Source organism: Apus apus, chromosome 17 (assembly GCF_020740795.1).
Source record: "Apus apus isolate bApuApu2 chromosome 17, bApuApu2.pri.cur, whole genome shotgun sequence".
Lineage (NCBI taxonomy): Eukaryota > Metazoa > Chordata > Aves > Apodiformes > Apodidae > Apus > Apus apus.
This window is the reverse complement of record NC_067298.1, coordinates 4,949,965-4,977,004: the sequence shown is the minus strand read 5'-3', so window position 1 is coordinate 4,977,004 and position 27,040 is coordinate 4,949,965. Positions and strand designations below refer to the sequence as shown.

At 55.4% G+C, this 27,040-nt stretch overlaps 1 protein-coding gene across 5 annotated transcripts in view; it reads right to left on the bottom strand.

Annotated features, from left to right (window-relative positions):
* MXRA7 (matrix remodeling associated 7) overlaps window positions 1–27,040 on the bottom strand; it is a 38,586-nt gene extending 11,546 nt beyond the window's left edge. For 2 of the 5 annotated variants that reach the window (XR_007891100.1, XM_051634642.1), the window contains exons 1-4: window positions 26,609–27,040; window positions 20,175–20,270; window positions 17,998–18,067; window positions 14,054–14,153 (exon numbers count right to left, since the gene is read on the bottom strand). Coding sequence is in view for 4 of the 5 variants with exons in the window: in XM_051634642.1 (XP_051490602.1) it covers window positions 14,054–14,153; window positions 17,998–18,067; window positions 20,175–20,270; window positions 26,609–27,007 (665 nt within the window). In the remaining variant the exon portion in view is untranslated. Of the gene's footprint in view, window positions 1–2,692; window positions 4,502–11,416; window positions 11,498–14,053; window positions 14,154–17,997; window positions 18,068–20,174; window positions 20,271–26,608 lie in introns of those variants that run through there. The other 3 variants (XM_051634646.1, XM_051634645.1, XM_051634643.1) reach the window with 3 other exon arrangements.

Genomic DNA, 27,040 nt, shown 5'->3' with positions numbered 1-27,040 from the left:
ATGGAGATCAACCAGACTGCTTTAACACCAGCCTTGGAGTTCCTCAGGGCTTCTCTATGCTCTGACTTTCAGGATAACTCGACATGTGGAATTTCATGAAGACCAACATGTCCCAGTTTAGCAGGCTCCATCAGGAAACTGGATTAAACTTCATCAGCTCAGTGTCCTCTCATTCTGAGTGTGCAGATACCCAGTAATTCTGGAACAGCTGTTGCATTTTAAATACCAACCCTACCTTAGAACTGGAGACCACACCTTCCAGTGTGGACATCACTTTAATCAGCCACTGGAAGATAAGATCACAGATAGAAATATGCTTGGATGGAAGAGTTCATCTGCCAAGGTCCCCTGGTGAGATGGACTCATGCAACAAGGGGATCCCTGGGTAAGCAGAGCCTACCACTGCACCACCCAGCTCAGATTTCCAGCCCTACAAAGCCCCATGGTAGAGGATTAACTAACACCTTTCTCCCCTGATATCCTGATTTTTTGCTGATCTGAAGCAGTTCAGCAGTTTTATGTCCTGCAGCACAAATATTGGGGGCTGTCACGGGGCTTTACTTGAGGAAGCTTTAGAGGAAGGCTTTTATTGGGCACACATCTACTGGTCATCACCACAGACACAGAAGGGTGGGCAGCACAGAAGTGTAATTTGTTATCAAGGAGCTCATGAACTGATGCAACTGCCAACAAAGTCCCCTTTTAGGGCAAAAATGAAGGTGCCTCCTGGCTGGGGTAGGGCTGGTTCCCACTGGCAGACTCCCACCCAGTTGGGATCAAGCTGCAGCATTGCCTGGCACACCTCCTGCCTGACTCTCCTGTGGGACATCACAAGATCTAATGAGGTTGGAGAAGCAGCTTCTGTGACTTCCTAGCTCATTTTTGCCCCTGTCTGACTGGGGGGCCAGACTTCAGAGGGAGCTCAGAGCACAGATTCGCCACAATCCCAGCCCCTCCTGCTTCTTTAGCATCTTTAGGCTCCCCATCAGCTAAAAAGACAGACTCTGGCTTTTCCTTCCACGTTTTCTCCCTGTCAAGTGTCCTCTGTCCCCATCACAGCCAGCTTTCTGCACAGGGCTTTTATACACTGTAATTAATAAATGTAAATGCATGCCATTAATTAACCAGGGATAGTCTTCCTGCACGTCCTGTGTGGGCAAGCTATTAGCTTGAATAGAAATACCTCTTGAGGGGTAAATCTAAAGCACAGTGGTTGCTTGAAAGAAGAGATGACAGCACCAACACAGCAGAAACAACCACCCCATGAACAAGAGCAATGGAAGGAGAGAGGAGGAAGCAGAGGAGCCTTTGAGAGCTGAGCTCCTGCTGAGTGCGACTCTGCCTCTTCCCCTCTCCTGGGCTGAGCCCCAGCAGAAGCAGGAACAGCAGGGCTGCCCTCCCAGCACCACTGCAGCAGGCAGGGCAGGACAAAAAGCAGCTCCTGGCAAAAAGAAAGCTCATTTACCAGTTCTTTCCTACTGCAATTAAAATGCAGTTGTCCCAGGGCCAGACGTCCCCGGGTAACGATGCGGGATCTTTGGGTCACGCAAGCTCTGGCCAGAGGCTTCTGAGCTGCCTGGATGTGACTGTCTCTGCTGTTTTGTGCTCACATGAACAGCATCCAACTGCCCTTTCCAGACGGGAGGAAGGGAAGCACGGTCGTTTGTGATCAATATTTTATTGTAGCTCACCAGGCAGCACGTGTTCCAGCCTGGTGTAGAGACATTCAATCCCCAGCTTGGCCTCACACTGGTCTGCATCCCTTGCTCCCCATTTCAGACATGAACACTGCTGAAACCTCCCCAAAAGGCCTGTTTCCCTGTCTCCAAACCTCCAAAATCCAGATCTCAAACAACGTTCACTATTTTTTTAAAGCCCAACATCGAGGCATTTTTGGCTGTCCCCTCCACTCGAAACATCATGAAAAACCAGAAATAAAAAGGAGCTGTTCCTGCTGTTACTTCTCTGTGCTGCAAAAATCTGCAACAAAGGGAGAGCAAAGCAAAGATGAAGAGAGAAAAGAGCCTGGGAAGGAAGAGGAAAGCATCAAAAACATGACTGATCTCAAAGAGGAGCTTCTCCTATCAAAGGAGACCTCGTTGTATTTTTTGTTAATGATTTAGATCAAACCTGCCCCATTCACAAGTACAATCATTCCCTCTTCCCATAAGTGCTGTCCTCAAAACTACTTGGATCCAGGAGGTCAAATGGGATTTTACTTATTGCTGACAAAACAGATTAATTAAGGCTCTTCAGAGCAGCCTAATTCTTCTTGATAGGCAATTGAATTTACATACTTAATTCCCTTGGGCTCTTTTCAGACAGTTCAGGCCAAGAATGTTATGATTAACTGGAGGTTTGGGGCAGTGAGCCATAGGTGTGTTAAAGGAGATCTCTGCTTTAGGAGCTGCTAAGCACCCATGTCCAGAGCAGCTGAAATCCTGGGAATGTTGCTAATCCCTCCTGCAGCCAAACAAGACCAGGATCTTACTGCAACACTCTGTTGCTCCAGCAGAAATACAGGAAAATCCCTGACTTTTACCACTCATCTGACTCAATTGGTAAGGAAGCCAGCGGGATAATTCCTGGGGGAAGAGGCAGAGGAAGGCAGACTGTCCCTCTAACCTAAAAATCCCAATTTTCAGCACCAATCTCTTGAGGGAGGGGACACGAGGAACAAGCATAAACCAAATCAACTATTCAAAGGTTTATTGGACCAAACGAAGGCAATTTTTACAGATTCAAGCCACTAGAATGACAGTCCTTTGCATCAGAGCCACCAGCAGATACAAAACAAACAAAAAACAAAAGTAAAAAAACAACAACAAACCACCCAGACAGCCCTTGGAGTTGAAGAAACACTTGGACTCGCTGCCACTAGCAAAAAAAACACCACAACGACCCAACAAAATAATAATCTGGACTCAACTCTTCGACTTTGCTCGATGTACATATTGCCATGTGAGATAAACACCATGTAGATAAGGCATTCTTTGCATAGTTGGGTGCTGGGGGTGGGGGGGGGGGGGTGGGGGCACCGAGGGAGGCAGCAGCTGTACCAGGGGGTGCTGAAGCAGAGGGTCCAGATGTGCCTGAATTCGTATGCAAACCACTCGCAGTTGGGAAGGGGCAGCCCAGCTTCTTGGAGAGCTGAAGCCTCCTGCTCTTCTTGAAATGGAGCCCCTTTCCTGAAAGAGTCTGCCAGCCCCAGGCCCCGGGAGGGACAAGTGGGTACGAGGTTTCAAGTATTGTCTGCATAGGAATTAAAAAAAAATAATAATAATTAAAAAAAAAAGGGGGGGAGGGGGGTGGGGGGGGGGGGGGTGGGAAGCAGCCTGTTGGGTTTCTGATATGTTTGTTGGCCAAGTTGTCCTGCAGGGAGAGAGAAACTTTGAAGGACACAACCCCCCCCACACCCAGCCCAGTGGTTCTGCAGCAGGATGAGGGGACGGGGGTCTTCTTCTCCCTCTTACAAACCAGCTGGGGTTGCTCTCCAGCTGCAGTGGGCACAGCCCCCCCAGCTGAATTCCTCTTCTGCAGGTGGCAGAGCTGAGGAGCAGGGCTAAGCTCTGGCTCCAGTGGACGAGCCACAGGGGGAGGAAGAGGGCACGGGAACAGCAAGCAGGGAGAGGAACGGGGAGGGTGTCTCTTCCAGGAGCCCCCACTGCCTCGTCCTGAGCCAGAGGGAACCCCTGGTACCACAGCTACCTCCTTGGGTCTCTCCTCTTGGGAACCCAAGTAGGGAAAAGTGAGAATCCAGATATTACCAGCAGCCAAAGCACGCTCTCCTAAACCTCCAGCACAGGCAGAACAGCTCAACTATCAATCTTTGTCAATTCTCTAGTCTTCTGTCTACCTACAGAACAAGCTCTCTGCTAAAATAATTACAGAAGCAAGCTGGGAGTCGGTCCAGCTACCATCTGCTGTCCCTCACTTGGACCCCACTTTGTCCCTCCACCCCCCAGAAGAAAGCAGGGTCGTCCAACATTTTTGAAATCATAGGCAGTTCCCACCCCCCCAGCCACAAAGAGGAGTTTGGCCCCAGGAAGAAACAACTTGGTAGTCTGATATAAGGTCCAGGCTGGTCTGGGAGGAGTTTTATGGTTCACCTGCCCCCATGAAGGAACAAGACAGATCTCAGGGCAGACCTAATACATGGTAGAACACAACTAAGAGACTCGCTGCATATTTCAAGTCCAATCTGGGTTCTGTTTGGGGGAGAGGGAGGAAGGTTCATCCCAGTACCCTAAACACAACTCAAGCCACTGGTTGGGCCCAGCCCCAGTCCATGGAGCCACACAACAGGATCTCCTGAAACTTGATACCACGGGAGTTTTTGAAGAGCTCAACTTCAGACCAAGAGGGGATCCCAAGTTTTGAGGGTTTATGGATTTCTCTTATGGGTGTGTTTGGTTGGTTTTGGTATTTCTCTCAAGCCTTTAAAGATGCCAAGGGGTGCCTTTAGGAGGAGGCTAGGGACAACTTCGTATAGTCTTCAGTTCTGCAAAGAGAAACAGGGAGAGAAATCATTTCAGTCATTTCACCCCTCAGGTTTGTTCATTATTATTCACATAAATCAGCAGGGGGAAAACTCTTGTGTTTTGGGGGAAGGCAACTTCCCACCTCAGGGCAGAACATGCCACTGTTTGCAAACCTCCTGCCTCCAAGGAGGAGGCTCTTGGCTTCATCAATTGCAGCAGGATAGTCAAGAACCCAATCAGAGGTGTAAATCTGGAAGGAAATCTAAGTTACAACCCTCTGACCTACTGATGAGAGCTGGAGAAGCCCAGCTCTTTGGAAGCCTTCACTGGCTCCAGGGGTACCTGCCTCACTGTCCTGTTGCAGAGCCTCCCTGGGCTGCTGGCACCCTTGTCCAGCCCAGATTCCTCCTCCCACCTGCAGCCAGATGAGCCAGGGATGAGTCCTGGTTGCACAGGTCAGTGTGTGCTTGAACAGGTCGACCATTCTCCATCTTCCCAGACCTGGGTCTGTTCAGGGGAAGAAGGCAAAAAAAAAATCCCCAAGTCTCTCTGCAGGTCACCAGGCCTCTTTTTGATGGGAAGCTCTCCCAACGTCCCAGGGAAGGAGGGTGAGATGATTAGATGTGTTGTAGGGGTGGCAACATCCAGGCAGTCCCTGAGGTCTTTCAGCATGTTGTTAGCAGTGCCAGGGCTAATAAATAAATAAATATGGGGTCCCTTGTTCTCAGCTTCAACCCTCTGGATGTGCTGCCCTTGCTGCCCAGCACCTCTCCTGGCCCACCATCCACAGTGGGAAACCCCTCAGTGGTGTTTTCCACCAGGCTGGGCAGCTGCCCATGGACACAGAGACCTGCACTGAGTTGGAGGGAACCTACACCACATGTTATTAAGATTGTGAACCTTCAGGTTTTGGTGGTGGTGGACGTGGCAGGGTTAGGGTAGTGGTTGGACTCGATGATCTTGAAGGTCTTTTCCAACCAGAGTCACACTGTGACACTGCTATCTGGGCACTTCCCAGCACACACAGATGCACCCCCAGTCCAATTCCTCCTGAATTCCGTAGGATTCACTGTCTGTAACATCTGAACCCCGTGTAAAAGTCCTCTGCTCCTGCCAGCCACAGCATGAGGGCAACTTACAGCCTCTTCCTCACTCTTCTGCCCAAGGTTTTCTTCTCCAGCAGCCTCCCAAGTGCAGCCAACGACCCAGATCCTGGATCCCGGATGGGAGATGGAGGCTGGAGCATCACAGGGGACCAGGGTTGCTGGAGCAACGCTGCAGAGGGCTGGGGGGCAGCCCATCAGGACAAAGGAAGGAGGTTCTCCGGGGTGGATAATCGCTCCGTGGGGCTCATCCCGCTGAAGTCACGCAGGGCTAATCAGATTTCATGCCTGAGGGCACCAGCTCCTCGCCCTGGGGGCCCAGGAGGAGAGACCCTCTCCAGCAGTTGGAGCAGGGAGGGATGGAGGATGTCGGGGAGGGTGGATGAGGCTCAGATGGAGCCTGCAGCCCCTCACGGGGATACTCACCTCCAGGACAGGGCCGGGTGTGTTAGGAGGCCTCCCAATAGCTGGGGTGAGAAGATCTTAAAGCAAGCATGAACTTATTGGAGGGTGTCTGTTAGAGCCATTCCCCATCTGCACAGCAGGGATATCCTCTGCTGCTCCTGGAGCAAGCTGCCAGGGGATTAGACTATTTGCTAGCCCATTACTGGGGACATTGGGGCCATTTAACCCACCAGACTGAGATGATCTTTCTGCCGTGGAGCCTGAGAGACTTACTTAGCTTGGGATGGAGGCTGGGAGCCACTGCTTATCCTTGGCTCTTCTCTCCTTTCCATTCACCTTGGACTTGGAAATCAACCTGGTCAGCGTGTCCCCCAGCAGCACATCAGTCAGACAAGGTTAGGGTCTTCTTTTGCTGAAAGCCCAGATCCTCTCTTCAGATCTAGGATATCCAAACCTCTGCTCAGGCCCCAGCTGAGGGCCAAGTCAGTGACACACCCAGCGTGTCAGCTGGACATGGTCCTGTGCCAGGAACAACTGGGGAACAAGGAGCTCAGACAACAACGGGTCCTGGATTATGAGGAAGGCTCAGGTACTGAAGGTTTCAGAAGATCGTGCTTCTCCTGAAGCATGGGAACCATGTGTCCTTCTGATGGCCTCAGAAACATTCCCCTCCAACATCAGCACAAGGGTGTGGCCTTCTTGCCTTTGAGAGCAGAGACAGCATCCCAGCACTGACCAGCAGGCTGGGCAGGTGGCATTCCCAGCTGTGTTTATCCCTCGCACATGCAAAATCCACAGCAGGTGGTCAGGAGATCCTGTAGCCCATCCATAGACTATAGCTTTCCAAAGGAGTCCTGACCCACTCCAAGGAGATCCTAGAGCATCTTGCTGTAACCACCTCTGATCACTGCTTGTGTCCTTTTCAGGAACAGAAAAGCTGGTTTTCAGAAGTGTGGAGCATTCCCTGCCCCTTTCCCTGGCAGAGGGAGCAGGTTTCTCAGGAACATCAGTCCTCTGGTCTGAAGTCCTGGCAAAGAGGGCAGACAGCACTCCAGCTGCAGACTCTTCTCACTCCAGACAGGCCAAGATTGACCCTTGAGGGTCAAGAGCAGTGAGGAAAGGCCCTGGGCACTGGGCAGACTTGGCAAGGTGTGGTCAAGCTCAGCTCAGGCACTTCCCTCCTGTCTCACTGCTGGCTGGTCCCAGCACCACCACTTCCCATCAGCTCCCATCTCATTTCTGGGAGTGACCATAATCCAGCCCTGTCCAGGACTGGAGTACTGCAGGAAGAACACGAAGAAGGACATACTAAATCTAAGTTTTCCCAGTGGTCCCAAAAATCTGGGCCAGTTGCTTCAGCCAACAAGTAAATCATGGGGAGAGAGAAGAGGGGGAGACAGTCAGTGCTTAGAAAAGAGAGGAGCAGGGGAGGGAGAGGTACCAGAGGGACCCTCTGTCACAACGAATCCAAATTCCTCCAGTGGGATGGAGAAGTCAAAAGGTGCAAACAACCTTGGGCAACAGCTGCTGCTCCTCAGGAACACTGGGAAAACAGTCAAGGCTGCTGGAGCCTGTGTGACCAGGGAGCACAAGCCCCGTTGCCTTTAGGACAGGGACTCATCACCCCCTGAGCTGACCTTGCCCACCACTGGTGCAGGACAGAAGCCTCCCACATTTCCCAGTGGCTCAAGCTCCCAGCCAGCCCAGCCAAGGGGCTGCAATCCCCTCTCTCAGTGCTGTGCCCAGCCCCTGCTGCAGAAGTGGGGAAAGCCATGGATGGGCCAGCCTGAAGATTCCCTCCATCACTCAGTGTCTGGGCTCCAGCTCACTGGGTACCAACCAGCTGGGTGCAGTGCCCAGGTCCCCACAGCCCTGGGTCTCCCTGGAGAGGCAGAGCCAGGATCCCAGAGGCAGCAGACAGAGGAGGGTGAGCTGCCCATGCCAGGCAGGATTAAGCAGAAGCAGATGAAGACCAAGTTGTGAGCCTTGTGTGAGGGACACATGGAGAAGCAGCCACAAGCTGGGACAATTCAGGACCTGAGCCAAAAGAAAAAAAAAAAACAAACCCTGGAGCTCAAGCAGAGTTGCTGCCTGGGCTGAAATCTCCTGCCAGGGCAGGGTCAGAGATTCCAACCCTGCAAAGGCTGTAGGGGAGCTTGGAAAAGTTTCCTCTCTGGGATGGGAGAGGAGGGGATGGGGAAAGGACTTCCTGGCCTCCCCTTCCCTGGGTGTTGGAGGGAGGCATCCTGAGTTACTCAGTTTTTAGAGCTGCTGGGGATTAATGACTCAAAACAGATGCTCTATAAATAGAGCCAGAGCTGCAAGTCCACTGACATCTTGATGGTCAGAGGGGGTTGGACTAGATGATCTTTCGAGGTCCCTTCTAACCCCTAGGATCCTGTGACATTTTCCCCAGGGATATGGTGTTGGCAGGGAACAGCACTGGGCCACCAGGATGCCCCCTCCTCATACCAGTGGAGTCTGTCTCCTCTGGAGGGAGCATCAGAGCAGGGGGAGCTCAGCAGGGACCCCCAAACACACAAGAGGCAGGTGGGAAGGAACCGTGCCTGATGTGCTGGGGGTTCTGTGGCTGAAAGCAGCCTTGGCCCATGGTCAGTGCCATCCCCATGGCTGGTGGCTCCAGTGAAGCTCCAGCCTGACCTGGAAAGAGTCCCATGGCCCTCGGGTTTGTGGTCCCTGTGCTGCTCCTGCTCCCTCAGCCCAGGGTGACTATCGTGCTGCAGAAGACGAAAAGCAAACGAATAATAAAACCCCCAAAGTAAGCCCAAACTTACCAGCTTCCCTCATCCAAAAGAAGCACCATGCTGGACAGGACAGGACAGCAAAGCTGCTGGGTGGGTGGTGAAGGTTGGCAAAGGAGAAGGGAGGAGGAAGAGGACCAGATCCCATGCTGAACAGAGGGGGGGGGGCAAGCAAGCAAGGCAGGGCTGGTGATGGCAATGCAGGGGTGGGCAGGGACAGATGCCAGTGGAGAGCTCTCCCAAAATGCAACCTCCCCCAGCCCAGTCCCCCCACTTATTTTTGGAGGGCCTGTAGTGGAGATCTTCAAAATAGGTCAAGGTCTGTCAACGCAATCATTAAACCCCTGCAGCTGCTTCCTGCCCTTGTGTGCTCCAGAGCTGTCATCATGAGCATTGTCTTGTTCAAAACCAAACTTCAGCACGATCCTCCCTCAAGCCACAGCTGCATTCCTGCTTTGATCCAGGATGCCTGGCAGAGCAGGGAAAGGTCTCTCCTCCCTGCCATTCCCTAGAGCCAGAATCTGTCCTGCCTTGCTGAAAGTCCAGGATCCAAGCCCAGCTTTCTTCATAACCACAAGGTACCCTGAATCCAGCTGGGGAGGAGAGAGGTTCCAATTGCTAAATTTCCAGCAAGAAAAGGACCAAGCATGAGATTTACAGCCATCCAATTCCCCTTGCATGAATTCCAACTTGCAGCTGAGCCCTGGGCTTGCATCTAGTCAGGACTCAAGCAGTGTCTCCTCAACCCGTCCATGGCTGGCCAGGAGATGAGAGGACTGAGAGACTTGAGGAGAATTCGCTCCTAGAATGGGTCACCTGGGTACAGAAACTGAGCCCATTAGCCAGAGAAGTTGGGCAGCCATCCCTACCTTCTCCTCAGTCTTAGAGAGACTGGAGTGTGGTCTGAGGGATCACCTGCTCCATCCATGGCTGCACCTGTGAACAGCAGAGCGTGTCTGAGCAGTTTGGTGCCACTCAGACCCTGCTCAAGGGGTCTGCAGGGCTGCCCTAGCTGAGGCCCCCCAGCACAGCTTCTGGCTCTCCACCCCCACCTCCTCCTCCATCCCAGAAGCAAAAGAGAGGACAGAGAGGAGAGACCTTTCCATGGACCATCAGAGGGGATCTACTCCCTTTTCTCCAGGCAACACACCTAGCAAAGAGTGGCAAGGACAGAGCACAAACAGCTCAACCCCTTGACATCACCAAGGCCCACCAAGACTTGGCTGGGACCTGCCTTGTGGAAAGAGAACCCAAGGGAGTCATTCCTCCTGATTGTTTCCTCTTTGACTACGAGTGGAGCCTCATTGCAGCTGCCAATGCTCAACATTTCCAACTGCAAAAAAAAAACCCCAACCAACCCACTAACCTCGTTCAACCTCAAGGGAGGTTTGAAGAGCAGCTGCCAGAGACCACTTCAGCCCACCCGTGCCCTGCAGGCACAGTGGGGAGCCCTTCATCTTCCTCCCTCAATCTGCAGGAGGGTGCCCAGCCAGGACAGCAAGACCCAACAGTCCCTTGTGCCTCCTGACCCAGCCCTGCCTGCCTGGGCACAGGCTGCACTGCTACCCCTCACATGCCCCAGCCTCAACTACTGCTTTGCAGCTTGGCAGCTACAGTTGGCATCAGATGGCCAAAAGCCTCAGGGCCAGAGGAGAAGGATTTGGGAAATACACTCTGCTGGCTCGGGGGCTGCATCCTTCCCCTGCCTTCTTCCCCTTCCTGCCCAGACTATTTGTCTCCCTCAGGGGAGCAAACTCTTTGTGCTTTCTGCTCTAGGAGCCCTGGTGACCCACCAGGTGGGATCAAGCACAAGCACCACCTGAGCAGATGTATTTGCAAACAAGAGTCACTGTCCTGCTCCCTCGCTGACAAGTCCCTCCTGTTTTTTAAGACTGAAGTAACCAGAAGCAGGAAGTTGCATCACTCACTAAAGGTCACATTCCTTCCCCTTTTCGTCCAGATTTAGCACCAGTTTGAAGCCACAAAACTCAAGTGAATACCAGGCAAGACAGTCACAGCTTCTGAAGGGATGCAGGTTAGAGCAGATGTGGGTTTTTGGTTAAATAACCCAATCTGCTTCATGCCTGGTCTCTGCTGGCTGAAGCCCTACAGCTCAAGTAATTCTTGCAGTGGCACCTCCAAAATCAGATTAAAAAAGATCCCAGGACCACAGAGCAACACAAGTAGCCTCAAGAGGGTCTGGGGGACCCACTTGTCCTTTTGGGGATGTTGCTGAGAGGCTGCTCCGTCCTGGGAACCTGTTGGTCCATGGGAGAGCTGGGAAGCTGCCAGGGCTGAAAGCAAAGCCTGTCTCAGCTGTGGCCACACAGCACAGGACTGACTGGCCACTCACTCAGCAACCCTGGTTTTCCCAAGGAGGAGACAGAAATCATCGTGGGATGTCCAGCTTCAGGCATCCAAGAGGGAAGAGGTGAGGATCCAACTGTGAGAGTCCCCTGGAGAGCCCATGGAAAGTGAGATGGAGGTAGAAGGGAAGTGGCCCCAGTTATGAGGAGGGAAGGGGGAAGGACATGGTGGGGAAGGTGGGACAGGTCATCAACTGCAGCTCAGAAACAAACCCTCCCCCAGAGACCCAAAAGCAAGAAACCACATCAGCAGATGTTACCAGTGGTACCACTACTTCTAAGAAACAGCGTGTCCTTACCAACAAGATTTGCAAGAATGTTTGTGGCCGAGGACCTAAGGTACTTGCTACAGAGATGTGAGATCAGAGGTCAGCTCAATCCTGCAACATAAAGGTGGCAAACCTGGGTCACAGCAGATCAGCAGCATGGTCAGGGTGTGTGGAGCTAGGGAGAGGGGTTGGGACAGCTGAGGGAGAGGGATGGGATGGTGGAAGGAGAAGGATGAAGGGCTGGGCTGAGCTGGCCTGGGAGCTTCCCTGGCAGCAGCCCTTGCCCTCTTACACCACCTGCCAGGCCTGAAATGAGAAGCTGCTGATGCCACAGTGAAGATTATTTTGGGGGGGAAGTAAGCCAGCAACAAAGCAAGACCCAAAAAAATAAAATTCACAAAGCTGCCTTAAAGAAAGAAACAACACGAACATGGCAGAGAGGAAAAGGAAGGAGCAGTAGGAGAAACATGCCTGCCAATAGCCCTCAGCATGGGTGGCTCCAAGGGACCTCATGGCTGGGCATGGTCCATAAGTCCTAGGTGGGTGTCCTGCCTTGGGACCACACCAGACAGACATGGTCAGCAATGCCTGGGAGGTCCCACATGCCCAGGCAAGTCCCACCACCCCCTGGAGCTGGTTCTACAGTCCTAAGTACAACTTAGGACTTACAGACTACACCTTAGAGGGTCTTAGGACCCTCTCCCACTGCTGCCTGTAGCCAGTGTCCCCTCAGTGTCCCCAGGCCAGGCAACAGCAGCACCATCTTTTGCCACAGAAGAACCAGCCCAAGGTCCTGCAGGACTCCTGGCCCTGAAAACCTGAGGAGCAATTGCTTGGCTGGTTTGGATGGAGCTGCTGATGCAAAGGGCTTGAATTTGCCTGCTGCAAGTGGCCTTCTGGTGCTCAACAGGGTCCTGAAAAGCAATTCCCAGGGAGCCCCAGGGGTTTCACTCACATTCACCCAGTTCATTCCACCACCACCCTCCCCAGGTGACAAACACAATGACACCAACAGACCTGCTTGGCCTTTTAGAGGCTGGGGGCTTCAGGCATGTTGAAGATAACAAAAGGAAGAAAGAAAACAAGGCTTTTTCCTCATGCCACCAATGCAGAACCAACCCAGTGCCCCAGGAAACCAGAGGTTATTTCTGTTGCTGACCACAGAGCACACAGCCCTTGCAGATCTTTGCTCCTGGAAGTGCTACAAGGCAAGTGAAGCCCAAGATCTGAGGACAACTGGGAGCCCAGAAGCCAGGAAGAATGGGAAGAAGGCATCTCTTGCTGGGAAAGTCAGGTTTAATGTGGAGAGTCCTGCATGGAGCCCTGTGTGCCACCTGAGTCTCCCCCAGGACCAGAGCAAGGACACGTCCCTGCCAGCCCAGGATTTACTCTGCCTGCCACAGTGTCCTGCTCACACCATGGAGACCAACCCTGGCCAGCCCAGCCACCAGCAAGGTGGAGATGCTGCTCAGGGGCCTCCAGACAGGGCTTGCCAGCAGGATCATGCCTGGCCCAGGGGGGATGTGATCCCTCCAGCCTTGCTTTCCCACCCGTGTTCACCTTTCCACTGCCAAGCCTTTGCACCACTCCACTCGTGGTGGCAGCCAAGCCCCAGCACCATGGGCAAGGGCTGGCAGATTCCCCCAAATCATTCCAGGAGGTGCACACCCCAGGGGAAGGGACTGGGGCAGAATTGGGTCCCACAGCCCTTAGGACAGTAATGGAGAGAACATCTCCCAGGCTTGTGGAGCCACCACTGGGAAACCAGTTCCCTGCAGCTGATCCAAGAGGGATGAGCTGCACCCATCTGCTGGGGAGCAGCCTGCCACAGAGCCTGCTTGCAGGGCAAAGCCCCTGGCTGGGGGGGTTCACATCTCTGCTTTAGGATGAGCTCTAGGTGCCTGGGAGCTGAAGGACTCCTCCTGCACGTGGGCAGAGACCCACAGCAAGCCCACAGGCTGGCTTTGGATACAGCTTTGCTGCTTGAGCTACAGGGGTTGATTTCCCTCATACAGACTGAAGTGGGGAATCTTGAGCTGGAAAGCTGGTTTTCAGTAACAGGGCAGGCTCTGCCTTGTTCAGGCACAGCTCAAGCTCAGGAGGAAACTTCAGCAAAAACAGGAGGTGGACAATTCTCCTTTTCTACCAGGGAAAATCCTCACCATCACTGGCAACTGAGGGGCCAGCCCTGATGTGGACATTTGTGGTTTTAGCCCCATCCCAGTGACCTCCAAAACTCCAGGCTCAGTCACTTTGTTCCAGTATTCCTCAGCCATTCCCACCTCCTCAGTTTGGAGACCATCCACAGTGTAAGGGGAGGAGAAGTGTCAGAGATCAGATCCTCAACTGATGTAAATTAATACAGTATTAATGGGATCAGGGGAACTACACCAGCTTTCATCACCTGGGAAACTTGGTCTAGAGCACCCAGAGGAGGAGCTTGAGCAGCTCCATGGGCCAGAGTGTCTCCATCTCCTAAATCACCCTTATTTTATTTGTTCTCATTCCTTCCTGGGTTGGGGAGGTCTGGGCCATGGTGCAGTGAGACACTGAACCCAAGGCTCTCAAGGTAGTTTGGGAGGAGAGAGGACTGAACACACCCAGCTTGCTTCAAGAGGACACCAACCAGATGGCCCTGGGCAAGAAGAAAAAGGAACCTCAACGTACCTTTGTTCTTCCTCAAGCTCTTCTTTGGTCATCATGGACTTGTACTGGTTTCCCCTCAGCTTTCCAGGACTGTATTTAAAAGAGAATGTCTCATCTGCAGCTGGAGAGTGGGAGAGACAAAGAAGACCAAGAGATTGTCTGAGCCAGATCCCAAGAGCAACGATCAAGAGCAGTGGGCTTGTTCCCTTGAGCTTCTCACTGACCCCTGCTCCCACACATGCACCCTAAAAGCTACAGCCACCCCAAAAGATACTTCCAGAGTCAGCTCCAGGCTCCAGAAAGCCTGGGCAGTGTGAGGGAAGCTGTGGGCAGCAGTGGAGGGCAGAGGTGCTGCTGGCCAGAGGACAGCAGGAGTGTCACTGCAGCCGGCCCAGCAAACCTGCTGGCAGCAGCCCTGCCTGAAGCAGATACAAACCAATCCTACAGCACAGGAACCATATGCTACTGCTCTCTTTGGATTCAAAGCTTTGCAGGCCCATCTTGGCTTATCAAGAGATGCTAATCCTGCCCTGATTAGCTAGCAGCGTTTTCTGCTTCTGCTCTCCAGACCTGCATTCCCCTCCTCTCTCCCTCCCCTCCCTCCAGGGGCCCTTTCCCATGCTTGGGGCTCACGGATGGTGCCATGAGAAGAGCTGTCCCAGGACAGAGAGCCCAGCAGCTCTTCTGCAGCCCGTGACACAGCCTGTGGAAAGAGGGGGTGCCAGACTGCAAACCCCAGGGCTGCAGACAGGGCTGAGCTGAGGCAGCCCCAGGAGCACCAAAACAGCTGCTCCAGGCTCCTCTGCCACCATCCAACGGGAGCTGAGGAGGAAACAAAGGTCTTTTTCTCCAGGCCTGGATGCTCTCCTGCCCAGCCTGCCAGCCTCAGCCCTGTGCTAATTAGAGCACTGCAGCTCCCAGGGCCTGAGCCAAAGCTGATCCTTTTCCAATCGGATTTTGTTCAAGCACGATTTGCTTTTAAAAACCTCTCCCTTGTTTTATCTTCCTACAGCTGGGAGAAAACAACAGGAGTGGAGGTCAATCCAAAGGGTGGAAAAGCTGCTGCTTCGGGTAGTTGCCTTTCTTGGTTATCTGTGGCTGTTTATCTGTGGGCCTTTATCTCCCAAGGACTGCAGGACTTGAGCCACCCAGCACTGCTGTTTCCACCTCCACCCAGAAGCATCTGCTGTTTCCACCAACCCTCACAGCCCTGGAGATACTTCTAAGGGGTCCACAAGAAGAAGACATTACTGTATTATCTGCCTGGCCCTGAAAAATTGCACATTATCCACAAACCAAACATCCAGGATGACACCTCCCAGCACTAGCTAGATCCTAAGAGTGGTGAAACTCCTCTGACCTCCGTGGCAGGAGAGAAAGCCCCAACTTGTGCATCTATTTCCTGTCCCCAGCCACCTAGGAAGCCCCTTCCAATCCTCACCTCTGCTATTGCAGACACCACATTCCTGGCAGTCTCTCCCCTCTTCCAGCTGCCTAAGTGGAAAACACCCCACAGCCCCTCTCCTCCCTTCCTCACACCAAGAAGGATTCAACATCAGCAGCTTCCCTTTTATCTTCTGCTCAATACTCCCCTTCAGGAGGAGTTTATCCCTCTATCCAGGATCACCTGCTTGCTTTAGGGATTTTCTCCAGCCCCAAGCTCACGCACACACTCAGCTGCTGCCAGGGCCCTCACAGGCCTTGGGGATCCCCCCACGAAAACCCAGTCAGAGCTTCATTTTGTGGGTGGGGACACTGGGGAGCTCAAGAAGAAGCCGTTCAAGGCTGCGTGGGCAGGTGTGGGGCTGGTTGTGCTGAGCACTGCAAGGTCAGTGCCAGGGCTGGGCTGGGAAGGGAACAAACACCTCTTCCCAGCTGATATTCACCTTTCCTCCCTTCTGTGTCCCTGTTCCTGGGGAGCTTCCCTGGGAATTCTTGGTAGATTACTGCTCAGAGTGTTTCTCCAACCCCAAACCACCACTGAGTTCCCAGGAGAACAACAAGGCAAACCCTTTCCCTCCCATCTGCACCAAGTGTCTGAACAAAAGCAAGCCTCAAGACTCCCATCCTGCAGCCCCAAACATTCAGCTCCAGCCATATCCCACTTCCCTCAGTGGGAAAACCCTCCAGGACCAGCAGACAAACAAGTCTGGCCAGCTGGAAACAAGCAGAAATGCAGCAGCTTATCAGCCCTTTGGGTGCCTGTAAAAGTGCACGGAAAGAAAAATTCAGCTGGTTGCTGCTTTGGGAGATATAAAGAGAAAGAAATCATAATTAAAAAAAAAAAAAAAAAGAGGGTGTAACATCCTGTTTCTTACCCAGATGCAGGAGCTGTTTCGTTACCTTTGTATAGCTCCCCTGATTTCAAGGACAATTAAGATCATTTCCCTCACGTGGGTATTTTTTAGCCAAGTACATGGAGATTTGGGATTTTGCCTGTCCCAAAAAGGGCAGTTTAATTGCCACCCCCACCCCCCTCCCAGAAAAGAATAAGAGAGGAGGGAGGTGAGGAGACAACCCATCTCCCTGCCCACACGTTGTGGTTAGAAAGGAGCCACTGGGCTTGCTTTGGAAACCACTGGATGTTTTCTGAGCTCAGGAACTTTCCTTGCAGACTGAAAACAAACTTCAGGAAACCCAGGGAAAAAGGGGAGGTTGGGTTTTCACGTGGACAGCAAGAACACTACAGAAAATATGAGGTGACCTACTTAGAGCCTCCGTGAGTTCCTATTAAAGAAAATATTTGTCTTTCATCTCTCTGCCCTGTGATCCTCGCTGCTTTGGAGGTTTTGGCCAGTGTGGCTGGTGACAGAATCCCCGTGCCATCCCTGTGTTCCTGAGGGGTATCTCTGCTCATGGACTGGCTGAGCAGCAGCTCCGTGGCTTGAGTGAGGCCAGGAACCAGCAAGGTGCAGGAGAAATGGTGAAGGAAGGAGCCAGGCTGCTCCCCAGCAACCAGGGCACCAGCTTTAGCCCCAGCTGCACACTGCTCACCCCCTCAGCACCAGGCTGGGCTTTGCCCAGTCTTGTTATCAAACACCACAGAAATGGTGTAAATAATTCAGGAGAGGAGTCTGTGAGGTCTGCAGGAGGTGCCTAAGAGGGACACAGGGCTAGTGATGACCATCCCTGCCTGATCCTGAGGCTCAGCTGCTTGGGGGTGCTGGAGCAGCCCTGCAACGGGGCTGAGCCACAGGGTGCAGAGCCTGGCAGAGCAGCAGTGCTGAGCATCCATCGGGCAGGATCCACCCAGCATTCCTCCAGCCAGGTCTCCCTCAGGCCTGCACGGTGATGTCCCGACCAGCGGTGCTGCCAGGAAGCCCAGCAGGGTGGGGTAAGTGTCCCTGGGGAAGCCCATCTCCAAAGGCGCTTCCCCCACCTCGCGGGCAGGGCTCCCAGATTAACATTCTCTGTGGCATTAGGTGTAATCCTCCCGAGCCAGGGGATTGTCACACAGAGCCTTGGAAAGGGCAAGAGGAAAGTGGGGCAGGGAAGGGGGAACACCCCAAGTCCTCCTGCTGCCCTGGTGCCCAGAGCCACCCTGGCCAGAGGCTCCTGGGGACATCCCAGCATCTCCAGGGCTGCTCAGGAGAGCAGAGTCCCCTTCAGACACACACTCTTGCTTGGCACCATCTGTTCCATTTTCCTATAAGCACAGCAGTTGTCACCCCAATTAGTCAATTAATCATTTTCCAATCGACTAATTGGCTGATCAGTTAAACACAGCTCTGACTAAAGCCCCCTGGAGATTGTTCTGGATGTGAGGAAGGAGCTTTTGAGGCAGCTTCATCACGAAGCTGCAAACAGCCCGAGGGGCACGTGGGGCAGCACGTGGGGCTGCTGCCAGGGCAGGAATTTCCTTGGCATTTCCCAGAGGAAGGAGACCATCCTCAAGCACTCAGAGCTTCAGCCCCTCAAGCCCACCCGTACCCTCCCTGCAGGGTGCTGGCTTGCTCAGCACTCACCATCCTCATCCTCCAACTCTCTCACCACCAGCTTCTCATTTTCTGCATCCAGATCTTCCTCCTGGAGGAGTTAAAAAACAAAGCAGCCGTGAGGAGAAGGTGCTGTGCTAAGTAACCCAGGGCACCAGAGCCCACAGGGCAGAGACTAGAGCTCCTGAAGCGAGGACTGGGTACCTCTTCCCTACCTCCATCATGGAAGAGGCCAAAAGGATGCTCACTAATGAGTGAGGACCATTAGTCTGCCTTCTTCTGGCTCTTCCGTGGGGGGGACTTGGCCTTGCTTCCTGCAATCCCACCCAAAGACTGTGAACTGCAAGTGCCTCCCCATAGTCAAGGGGATATTAAGGCTTTTAGGAAGTACCTGCTCGCCTGGCATCCCCAGGTACAATCTTGTGCACCCCCCGTGCCCAGGGACATGCAGGGGACCAAGCCATGAGGATTCCTGTGTGCCCCCAGGGCAGGTTTGCATGGACCCTCCCAGCACTAGGAGGACACAGGTCACCAGCAGCAAAAGCCACCTTAGAGCCACCAGCCCAAGGGCTGCTCTGAAGCACAGGAGCATTTGCCAGCTGGGGCTGGTGCTGGAACCCCCCAAGACCCCACTGGCTCCTGCCCAGAGCCCCCCCTGACCCCTCATTCCCCCAAGACATGCCTGCTCTCACACTGCAGCAGCGTGGCTGATCTCAGCAGCAGCCTCTGGCCAGCACTGCTGTTTCATTTGAAACTCAAAAGCAGTGTTGGAAGTTTCAGGGGTTGCCTCCTACAAGCCACAACAAGCTTTATCAAGGCCAGATTCCTTCCCCTTATGGTACACACAGCAGAGAGAGATGCAAACATCAAGGAAGGGGGGGAGCATTCCAGCTCTGGAGATAAGACAGGGACACATGGCAATGCCCCCATGGACCTACCTTCTTCCCACAGAGCACAGCACCCAGCACCTACCCCTGTGAGCTGAGCTCAGAGGGCAGCAGCACCCTGGAGCATCCTCCTGGCCCCGTGGGTCCCATCCCCAGTGCTGGGGCTGAGGTGCAAAGGGCACAGAACGTGGGAGACAAGGGGAAGGAGCATGGATGGAGCCTGGCGAGCTGCCAGGCTGGTGAGCCCGAGAGGGGAAAGTTGGGGATGAAGGAGACCTGAGGGAAACCAAGGTGGTGGGAGAAGGACCCTGTGCAGAGCTGAGGCCTTGCAGTGCACACACAGCTCCAGAAAAACCTCTGGAGTGCTGGGTGCAGCCCTGACCCAGAGCTGGGTTAGTTTGTCATCGGTGAGGAATGCACATTATTCACAGCCCTTTGGCTTCTCCTCACCACCCTGCCCTGCAGCTCCCCAGAAGGACAAGCTGCCCGGGACCCCCACCCCCTGCAGCCACGGCTATTTTGGGCCACGCTTCCAAACATGGGCACTTCCCACCAGGCTTCCCCTGGGAATGGCTGGGAGCAGGGCAGCACCCAGGGGAGCAGGGAGGGGATGCTCAGTCCTGGCCCCAGGGGACCCAGCCCCATCTGTCTCTCCCTGTGAGCTGAGATGCCCCCAGGGAGAGCTGAACCTCTGGGAGCCAGCACAAGAAAGGATATTTAGCCTGGCATTAGAAACTGAGCATTTCTGGACATTTAACAGTGGAAGCAAATAGGAAATGTGGGGTTCAGTCTTCCAAAGATGGAAAATAGGAAAAAAAAAAAAAAAAAGACATTTGACAGGAGCAGCAAGGGAGCCACCAGGGATGCCAGGCTGGCAGGGGACAGCAACATGCCATGGCTGTGCAGGGAACCCCCAGCTTCTGGCGGCCAGTAGCTCCCTGCAGCCCAACATTTTTCTGTCTGGATGGCTGAGGAAGATGCCAGCATCTCTCCTCCCCCCCATGCTGCAGCCCCAGCACCCCAGCTGTGGGGGGCCACTCACCCCCTGGCACCCACAGCCATCACTGAGCCACTCTGGGGCTGCCTCAGCATGACCCCACGCCCTGACCCCCACCCAGAGCCAGGCATCACTCCTGGCACATCCAAGAAGCACATTTGCACCTGGAGCACAGTTTCTCTCTGCATTAAGGGGACCAAGCCATTAAAAGCCCACCCAAGCCCCTCCCAGGAATGCAGCTTTGCCCCCTCCATGGCTCCTGCTACCCCAGGACAGTGTCCCACTCACACCCTGCTGGTGGTGCCAGCCCCTGTGCCACTCACCTCTGCCTTGCTGGGAGGGGCTGCATGGCTGGATCCACCCTCTGCCTGTCCCATCTGCTCGAGGCCGGACCCAGGTGAGGCACCTACAGGTGGGATCTGGAAAAAGGCAAAAGCTTTGAGAACAAAATACCCCTGAGCCCTCTCCGTGCTCAACCAACCAGCACCACCAGCACACGTGGACACATGTCTGCAAGGTGGGACCAGCCACCCTCCTTGCCCTGGTGCCCTCTGATCCATGGTGAGGAACACCAGAGACTTTCAGAGCTTAGCCCTGGAGCCAGGGTTTGGAGCTCATGAGCTGCCCTCTGCAGCAGCCCCACCCCATGAGACCAGGAGCCTCCCATGGGTGAGGGGGAGCAGCTCCAGCTGGGCTGCCTGGCTGTCCTGGCAGGGCTGGAGGCAGCTGCCAAGGATGCTGATGCAGCAGATCAGGGCTAGCAGGAGGGATGAGGAGAGGAAGGGTCAGTTCATTAACACTTGCAGGGCCCGCTCTGCCTGCTCCATCACCGGGCAATACCCCCTTGAAACTCCTCAGAGCGATCTGGGGGGTTTCCCTGGGGAAACCACCCCTGGGCTGGGGTTTCCCTGCCCTCAGCCCCACATCAGCTTGGAAAGCAGCACGGCCTTGGCCCCCCCTGCAAAGTTTGCCTTCCCCTGCCCTCTCCCAGCCACTCTCAGCTGAACCTTCCCCCTCTGTGCCAGGAGAGCAGCCCTGGAGCAGGACGCGCGTGGGCAGGAGCCGGGACACAGCGTCCGGTGGCCTTGCAGCAAAATAGCAGTGAGGGCTGGGAGCAGCCTCCAGGCTGGCTTGAAAACCAGTCAGCAGAGACAAAACCCTCTCTCTGAGCCTGGCTGTGCCTGCAGCCCTCCCTGTCCGGAGCACCCTGACACCCACAGGGAGCCTGCCCCAAATTCCAGGGCTCCCCAGTCCTGCCACAGCTGGTGGGTCCTGCTGTGCTGGTGTCTCCTCAAAGCTTTGGGGTAAGAACAGCCAAGCCAGGGGTTGCTGTGCCCTGGGATGGCTACATCCAGAGCAGGGCAGTGTCCTGCAGGTGAAAAATGGAGGAGGAAGGTGCTGGGGCAACGCTGGGAGACTTGACAACCAAAGAGGAGAGACACTACAGCACCCTGGGCACGGGGTGAATCAGGAGCAGGTGGCAGGAGGAGCTGCTGGAGATGCATGGACCGAGTGCTCCACCAGCCTGTGAGCCAACGTTTCACTGTGGTTGCTCACCAACCAAGAAAGCCTTCCCACAGGAAAAAAAAAAAAGGCAACCAGAAGCACTGCAGGGTGACTGCCCACGTCATTGTCTGGGAGCATCTGGAGAGGACATGACACAGGCCACCCAGGCCAGCTGCTGCAGCAAGCAAGAGATGGCACAGGGACATGCTCAGCCACAGCTGCCTGGCCCCACAGCCACGCAGGGCTGGGACCCTGCCCCACGTGGGCTCCTGCCTGTTCCTGCCCACGGGCAGGGTGGCCCCACTCCACAGCACACCCCGTGGCGTTGGGGTGACACCTCTGCCCAGCCTGCCACGGGCTCGGGAAAGCCCAGCAGGGTTAACATCCAGCCAGTGGTTTTCCTTCGATACCAGGACAGCAGCACCTCTGTCTCGGCCTTTGGCAGCCCTTGGCTTTAGAGCTGAAGCATTTGCTGGATCATCAGAAACAGCTCTTGCCCTTTAGCTCCCACAGCCCCACGGGCGAGACGCCCGCGCGCGACAGCGGCTCCAGCAGCAGCAGCTTTGGAGCAGGAGTGAGGACAAGACCTCCAGGGACATTTTGGGCTGCACTGACCACAGCTGGCTCCAAATCACTCAGGGGAAGACAGCTCGGATGCAGGAGCTTGATGGTGTCCCCTCAAAATCCCCCTCTGTGGCTCTGCCACACCAGCCCTCCCAGCCCTACAGGAGATGGAGGCTGGGCTCCCCATCACAGCATCATCTGGTTTTCAGCTCATTTCTGGCCATTTCCTCCCTGTTTCCTCCATCCTCAGCACAAGCCTCTCTGAGCAATGGGTTTCCCTCCTCAGAAAGGACACAAGGAGGCCACAGGGCTGGTGTGTTCCTCTCCCTGTCCTCAGTTACAGCCCCAGCTTCTACGGGCAGGATGGGGGCAAAAGAGTGACCCACTCCAGCTCTGGGAAGAGGGAGGATTCCAGGCTGCAAAGCTGGGGGAGAAAATTGTCTTGGATTAAACTCCCAGGCCCTGTGTGTTGCCATTTATGGCTGCACTTTCTGCTCCAAGCCTGATGCAAGACATTGCAAGAGGGAAAGAAAGCAGCCAGCCAGCCAGAGAAAAGCCAGGAGGAAAAGGGGAAGGAAAAACCCTTTATATATATAGATACTAAAAAATAAATAAATCATGTTGGGCAGAGGCCTCTGCTCCTGCAGGACACCAGCTCTGTGCCAGCTGCCAGGGCTCTATCCAGCCCAGGAGGGACCCAGTGACAGCCTGACCCTCTGGGACCCACTGGGGGACACACCACATCAAGCCTTGACACAGCCCTGCCCCACACCGTGTCCCAGCAGCAGCTCCAGCCCCACAGCTGGGATGGAGGGAAGAGCATGACCCGCACCCAGGGCTCCCCAGGGGGTGACACACACCCCGTTTCACTTCCCAGTCTGCAGCCACTGCACAAGACAACGCTTTTCTCATCAGCACAGGCTGCACTGGGGCACATCCGAGCAGTTATGGGTCCAGCAGGAGAGCCCCACAGCCCCCTGACAGGGACGTGTGTCACTGCCAAGGCTGTGACGAGGGGTAGCCCATCATGTCATTCCTCCTCAGCACTCTGCGGGGACAGCAGAGCTCCTGCTCCAGCCCCCAGGCAGCCTGCACAGCCGCCAATTAATGCCAGACTAATTAGGCATCCTCTCCCCTCCGGCGCAGGGAAGGCAGGGAGGAGGTGTTAAAGGGGCAGACGCTGGCTTCAATTTAAAGGGAGCCCCCGCTGGGAGCTGGTGTGTCCAGGGGTGCTGGGAGCCCCAAGAAGGCACAGATGGTGTGGGGAACACAGGGGAAAGCTGCGGGGAGCTTTGCAGAAGAGGTGACATCCCCTTCATGCCTTTGCTATCTGGTGGCAGCATGGCACCCTGAGTCGAGGTTCCCTCTTGCCAGGTCACCTCCAGAGCTGTCCCCTCTCTCCCCAGAGTCACCCACTTGACCCTGCTCTCTTTGAAGCCACCAGCTGCAGTTAACCCTTGGCAAACCAGCCAGGCTGCTGTGCCTGGCAGAGATCCTGGCACTGCTTTCCAGAGCATCCTGCCCAGGACAGCATCCCAGCAGCAGCTCTGGAGCACCCCTGAGCACCCTGCCCTGTCCCTGCCATTTCCAGGACAGAAACGCTCATTACAAACAAACAAATAAACAAACAAACAAAAATCAAAGTTTTTCGGACAGTTCCTCTCGAGAACCAGACTTGGCAGCCCCAGTGACACTGCAGTTCTCTCCCAAAAGCTTTTCATGAGGGTATGGCTTTGACAGCACTGCCTCATCCACTAACGAGCTGGGGATGTGAACAGACAGTGACACACTCATTAACTTTTTTTTCAGTGATGGGAGCCAGCAGAGACAAGGGGAGCCAGTATCGAGCAGTTAATGGAAACAAGGACTCCTGGGCTCTACCAGTGCTTCATTTTATAGCCTTGGGCACGATCCTGCTGGTTCCCACCCGGGGAGGGGCAGGGAAGCCTCAACTGGTTGGAGCAGCACCCTGCAGGGTGTCCTGGCAGGAGGAGGGAGCAGCAGGGGGGCTGAGCTCCATGGTGCCCCAGCTCAGGGTGCTCAGCAGACCCTGGTTCTCACGGGCAGGAAGAAGGGAAGGCAGGAAGCAGCAGGGTGCAAGCTCCAGCCACTGAGTAAACACCCCAAGGCTGCTCAAGACGAGTGGGTTGGTCCAGCAGCAGTTTGGTCGGGTCGTTGATGCAGTGAACCCAGTGCAGGACGTGCTGAGCATATGAAAAAAAGGGGAGGGGGGGAGAAACCCAAAAGGACCCTCTGCTTGCTGATGTACTGAGGCATCTGAGAAGCCCTGGGGCCTGCAGCAGCCTGGAGGGAGCAGTGGATGGTGTTGGGAGCCTCATCTGCTGAGTCACAGCAGGGACGCAGCCCTCGCCCAGCCAAGGCCAGTGTGATAGGGCACCTTCCCACCAGCAGCCTGCAAAGCTCCTGCTGCTCTGCCCAAGGCCAGTCCCATCCCTGCCTGTAACCTCTGCTGGGCTTTGCCCTAAGCAGTGCTGGAGGAGGAGGCAGAAACTTTGAGGATATTTGCAGGGAGAAAAAAAAACAGACCAGGGAAAACCCAGGGGAGACTCTGCAGAGCTGTGGGCAGCATCCCCCTCTCTGCCCAGAGGATCAGCAGCCAGGGCACTGCTCCCCACTCACTCGTGTGTGCTGCCTGCTGTAAACACACATTCTCCCTCTGCTGTGCTACCCAGCACCACGGGACTGCCATCCCTGGCCAGGCAGCCTGCTCTGAGCAGTCCCAGCAGCCATGAGCTGGGCCAGCATTTCCAAACACTTATTCAGCAGCGAGAAGCATCCGTCCCTTTTCCCACTGCTCTCCACCACCACCCAAATCACAGCCACCTCCTGGTCTCCATCATTCCCAAAGAGATGCTGCTCAGATCCAGGGAAACTTGCCCTTCCTTGCTCCTACAGCAAAGTAACCATTTCCCAGGAGGAAAAACTGGCCAGGAGCCTCCATCCTCCACCCATCCAGTGTCCTCCCAGGACACTGGGAGACATCTCCAGTGTCCCCTTTGCTCTGCTGCAAGAGGGGCTGAGGGCAGTGCAGCAGAGACCCTGGTCCCACAGAGCCCAGCCAGGCTCCTGGGGGACACAAGACTCCCCATGCCTTGGGTATGGACTCACTTCCAGGCGTACAAACCCCTGTTCCCTGTGCCTGAGTAGGGATAAAGGAGCTGAGTCCTTCTCTGAAGGGGATAAGCATTGCAGCAGTGCCTGTTCAAAGACATGGGGACTGAAGAGGAGCCAAAGGGGAGGAGAAACATTCCTGAGAAGACTTAAGCCAGTGACACAGCAGAGGAACCTGTGAGCTCTGGCAGCACTGGGTAAGGCCATCTGTCCTGACAGGGTGCTGCACTTGATCAAAGCGCACTGGGTGCACCCCAGGCCCTGCAGCAGCTCTGCCCAGGTGGCCAGCTTTGCTGCCAAGCTAGTCCAGCTGGCTAACAGACACCCTGGGGCTCTCCAGCTTAACAAAGATCCCAGTAATCAAAGGCACCAATAAATCACGGCAGAGGGACAGATGTGGCTTCCAGGATGCTGGGATGAGGGAGGGAGCTGCTCAAGAGCTGCACTGACAGCAAGAGGTGCCAGGAAAGGGAGAGCTCCAAGGCTCAGAAATGACAAGGGGGGGTGAGGAGCACAGGGAATCAGACCCAGGTCCCAGCAACTCAGGACTCACCCTGTGCCTTCCAGAACATCACGGTACAGAGGAGGCTGTGCAGCCCCCCAGGACGTGCCCAGTGAGTCAGTAGTGATGCTCTCCAAAGCCAGGGCTGTCTGCTCACTGCCTGGCAGCCTGGAGGCAGCCCTGAAGGATGACAAATGCTGCTAAGAATAGCCAGCAGGGCCTGGGCCCCAGGCCTGTGGCTCCCCAGCTGGAACTCACTGCGCACGGACCTCGCTTTGCTCCCAGACTTCTGAGCCACCTTCTGCCTCACTTCCCCCCACTGGGACAAGGGGCCACTCTGGGAGAAAGCCACCAATGCTGGGAGTGCAGGCACCTCAGGTTGTCACCAAGTCCCATCCAAGAGCAGAGGACTGGAGGAGGATTTACCAGGCGTTTGTAGGCATCGCTGTCCCCCCAGACCCCCCAGTTCAGCCAGGGAATGAGAGCTTGGGGCCAGTGTCCTGCTGGGGTTGGGAGGGAGGGGAAAACCTTCCCCTGGGGCAGGCTAGCCTGGCAAGCCAGGACAGCTGGCTGGGGACAGCACAAGGGAACCCTGTGCTGGCAAGAGGACAGTCTGCAGCAACCCACAAAAAGAGAATGCAGATGGGAAGAATGAACACAACACACACACACACACACACACACCCAGCACCTGGATTAGCTCTGGGAGAAGGAAAAGACCCCCGGGGGCTGGGATGCACAGACAGGGGAGGCTCCCACCATCTTCATTGCCTTGCTTATTTGTAAGACCATACCGGGGGGGGGTGATGGTCGAAATGAGTCTGAAACCACCCCTACCCCCCAGCCACACGCGGGGGACAACGGGCTTGTCCCCACCCGAGGGCAAACCCCGCTTCTACCGAGACCTCCCTCCTTTTAGAGGCAAACCCGGGCGCTGCGCTCCCGCCCCGACCCCCGCGGGTCCCGGCCCTTCCCGGGGGGAAGGGAGAGACGTTCCCGGGGGAACCCCAGCAGTGCCGGGAGAGGAGGGGTTGGGCGGGAAGGCAGCCTTACCTCGCTCTCCGCATCCTCCCGCTGCTCGGGCTCGCGGGGCTCCGCGGGCGGCTGCCGGGGGATGATGCTCTCGGTGGCCGCGGGGCCGGGCTCGGTCGCGGGGCCGGACTCTGCCGCCTCCTCCCGCTGCTCGCCAGCCGCTTCCTTCCCCGGCTCGCCCGCCCCGACCTCCTCCACCGGCACCCGGCCCCCCTGGTCCCTGGGCTCGGCTGCCGGGGCCGCTCCCCCCGCCGCCCCCTCGCCCTCCCGGGCCGGTCCCGCCGCTCCCGGCTGCCGGGATGGCTCTGCCGGCCGCTCCTCTTCGCCTCCCCGCAGCCTGACGAAGACGAAGGCGAGGACGATCGCCAAGACGGTGAAGAGCAGCGAAACGGCCACGTACAAATCCACGGCCAGGTCCATCCCGCCCTGCTCAGCCGAGCCCGACCCGACCCG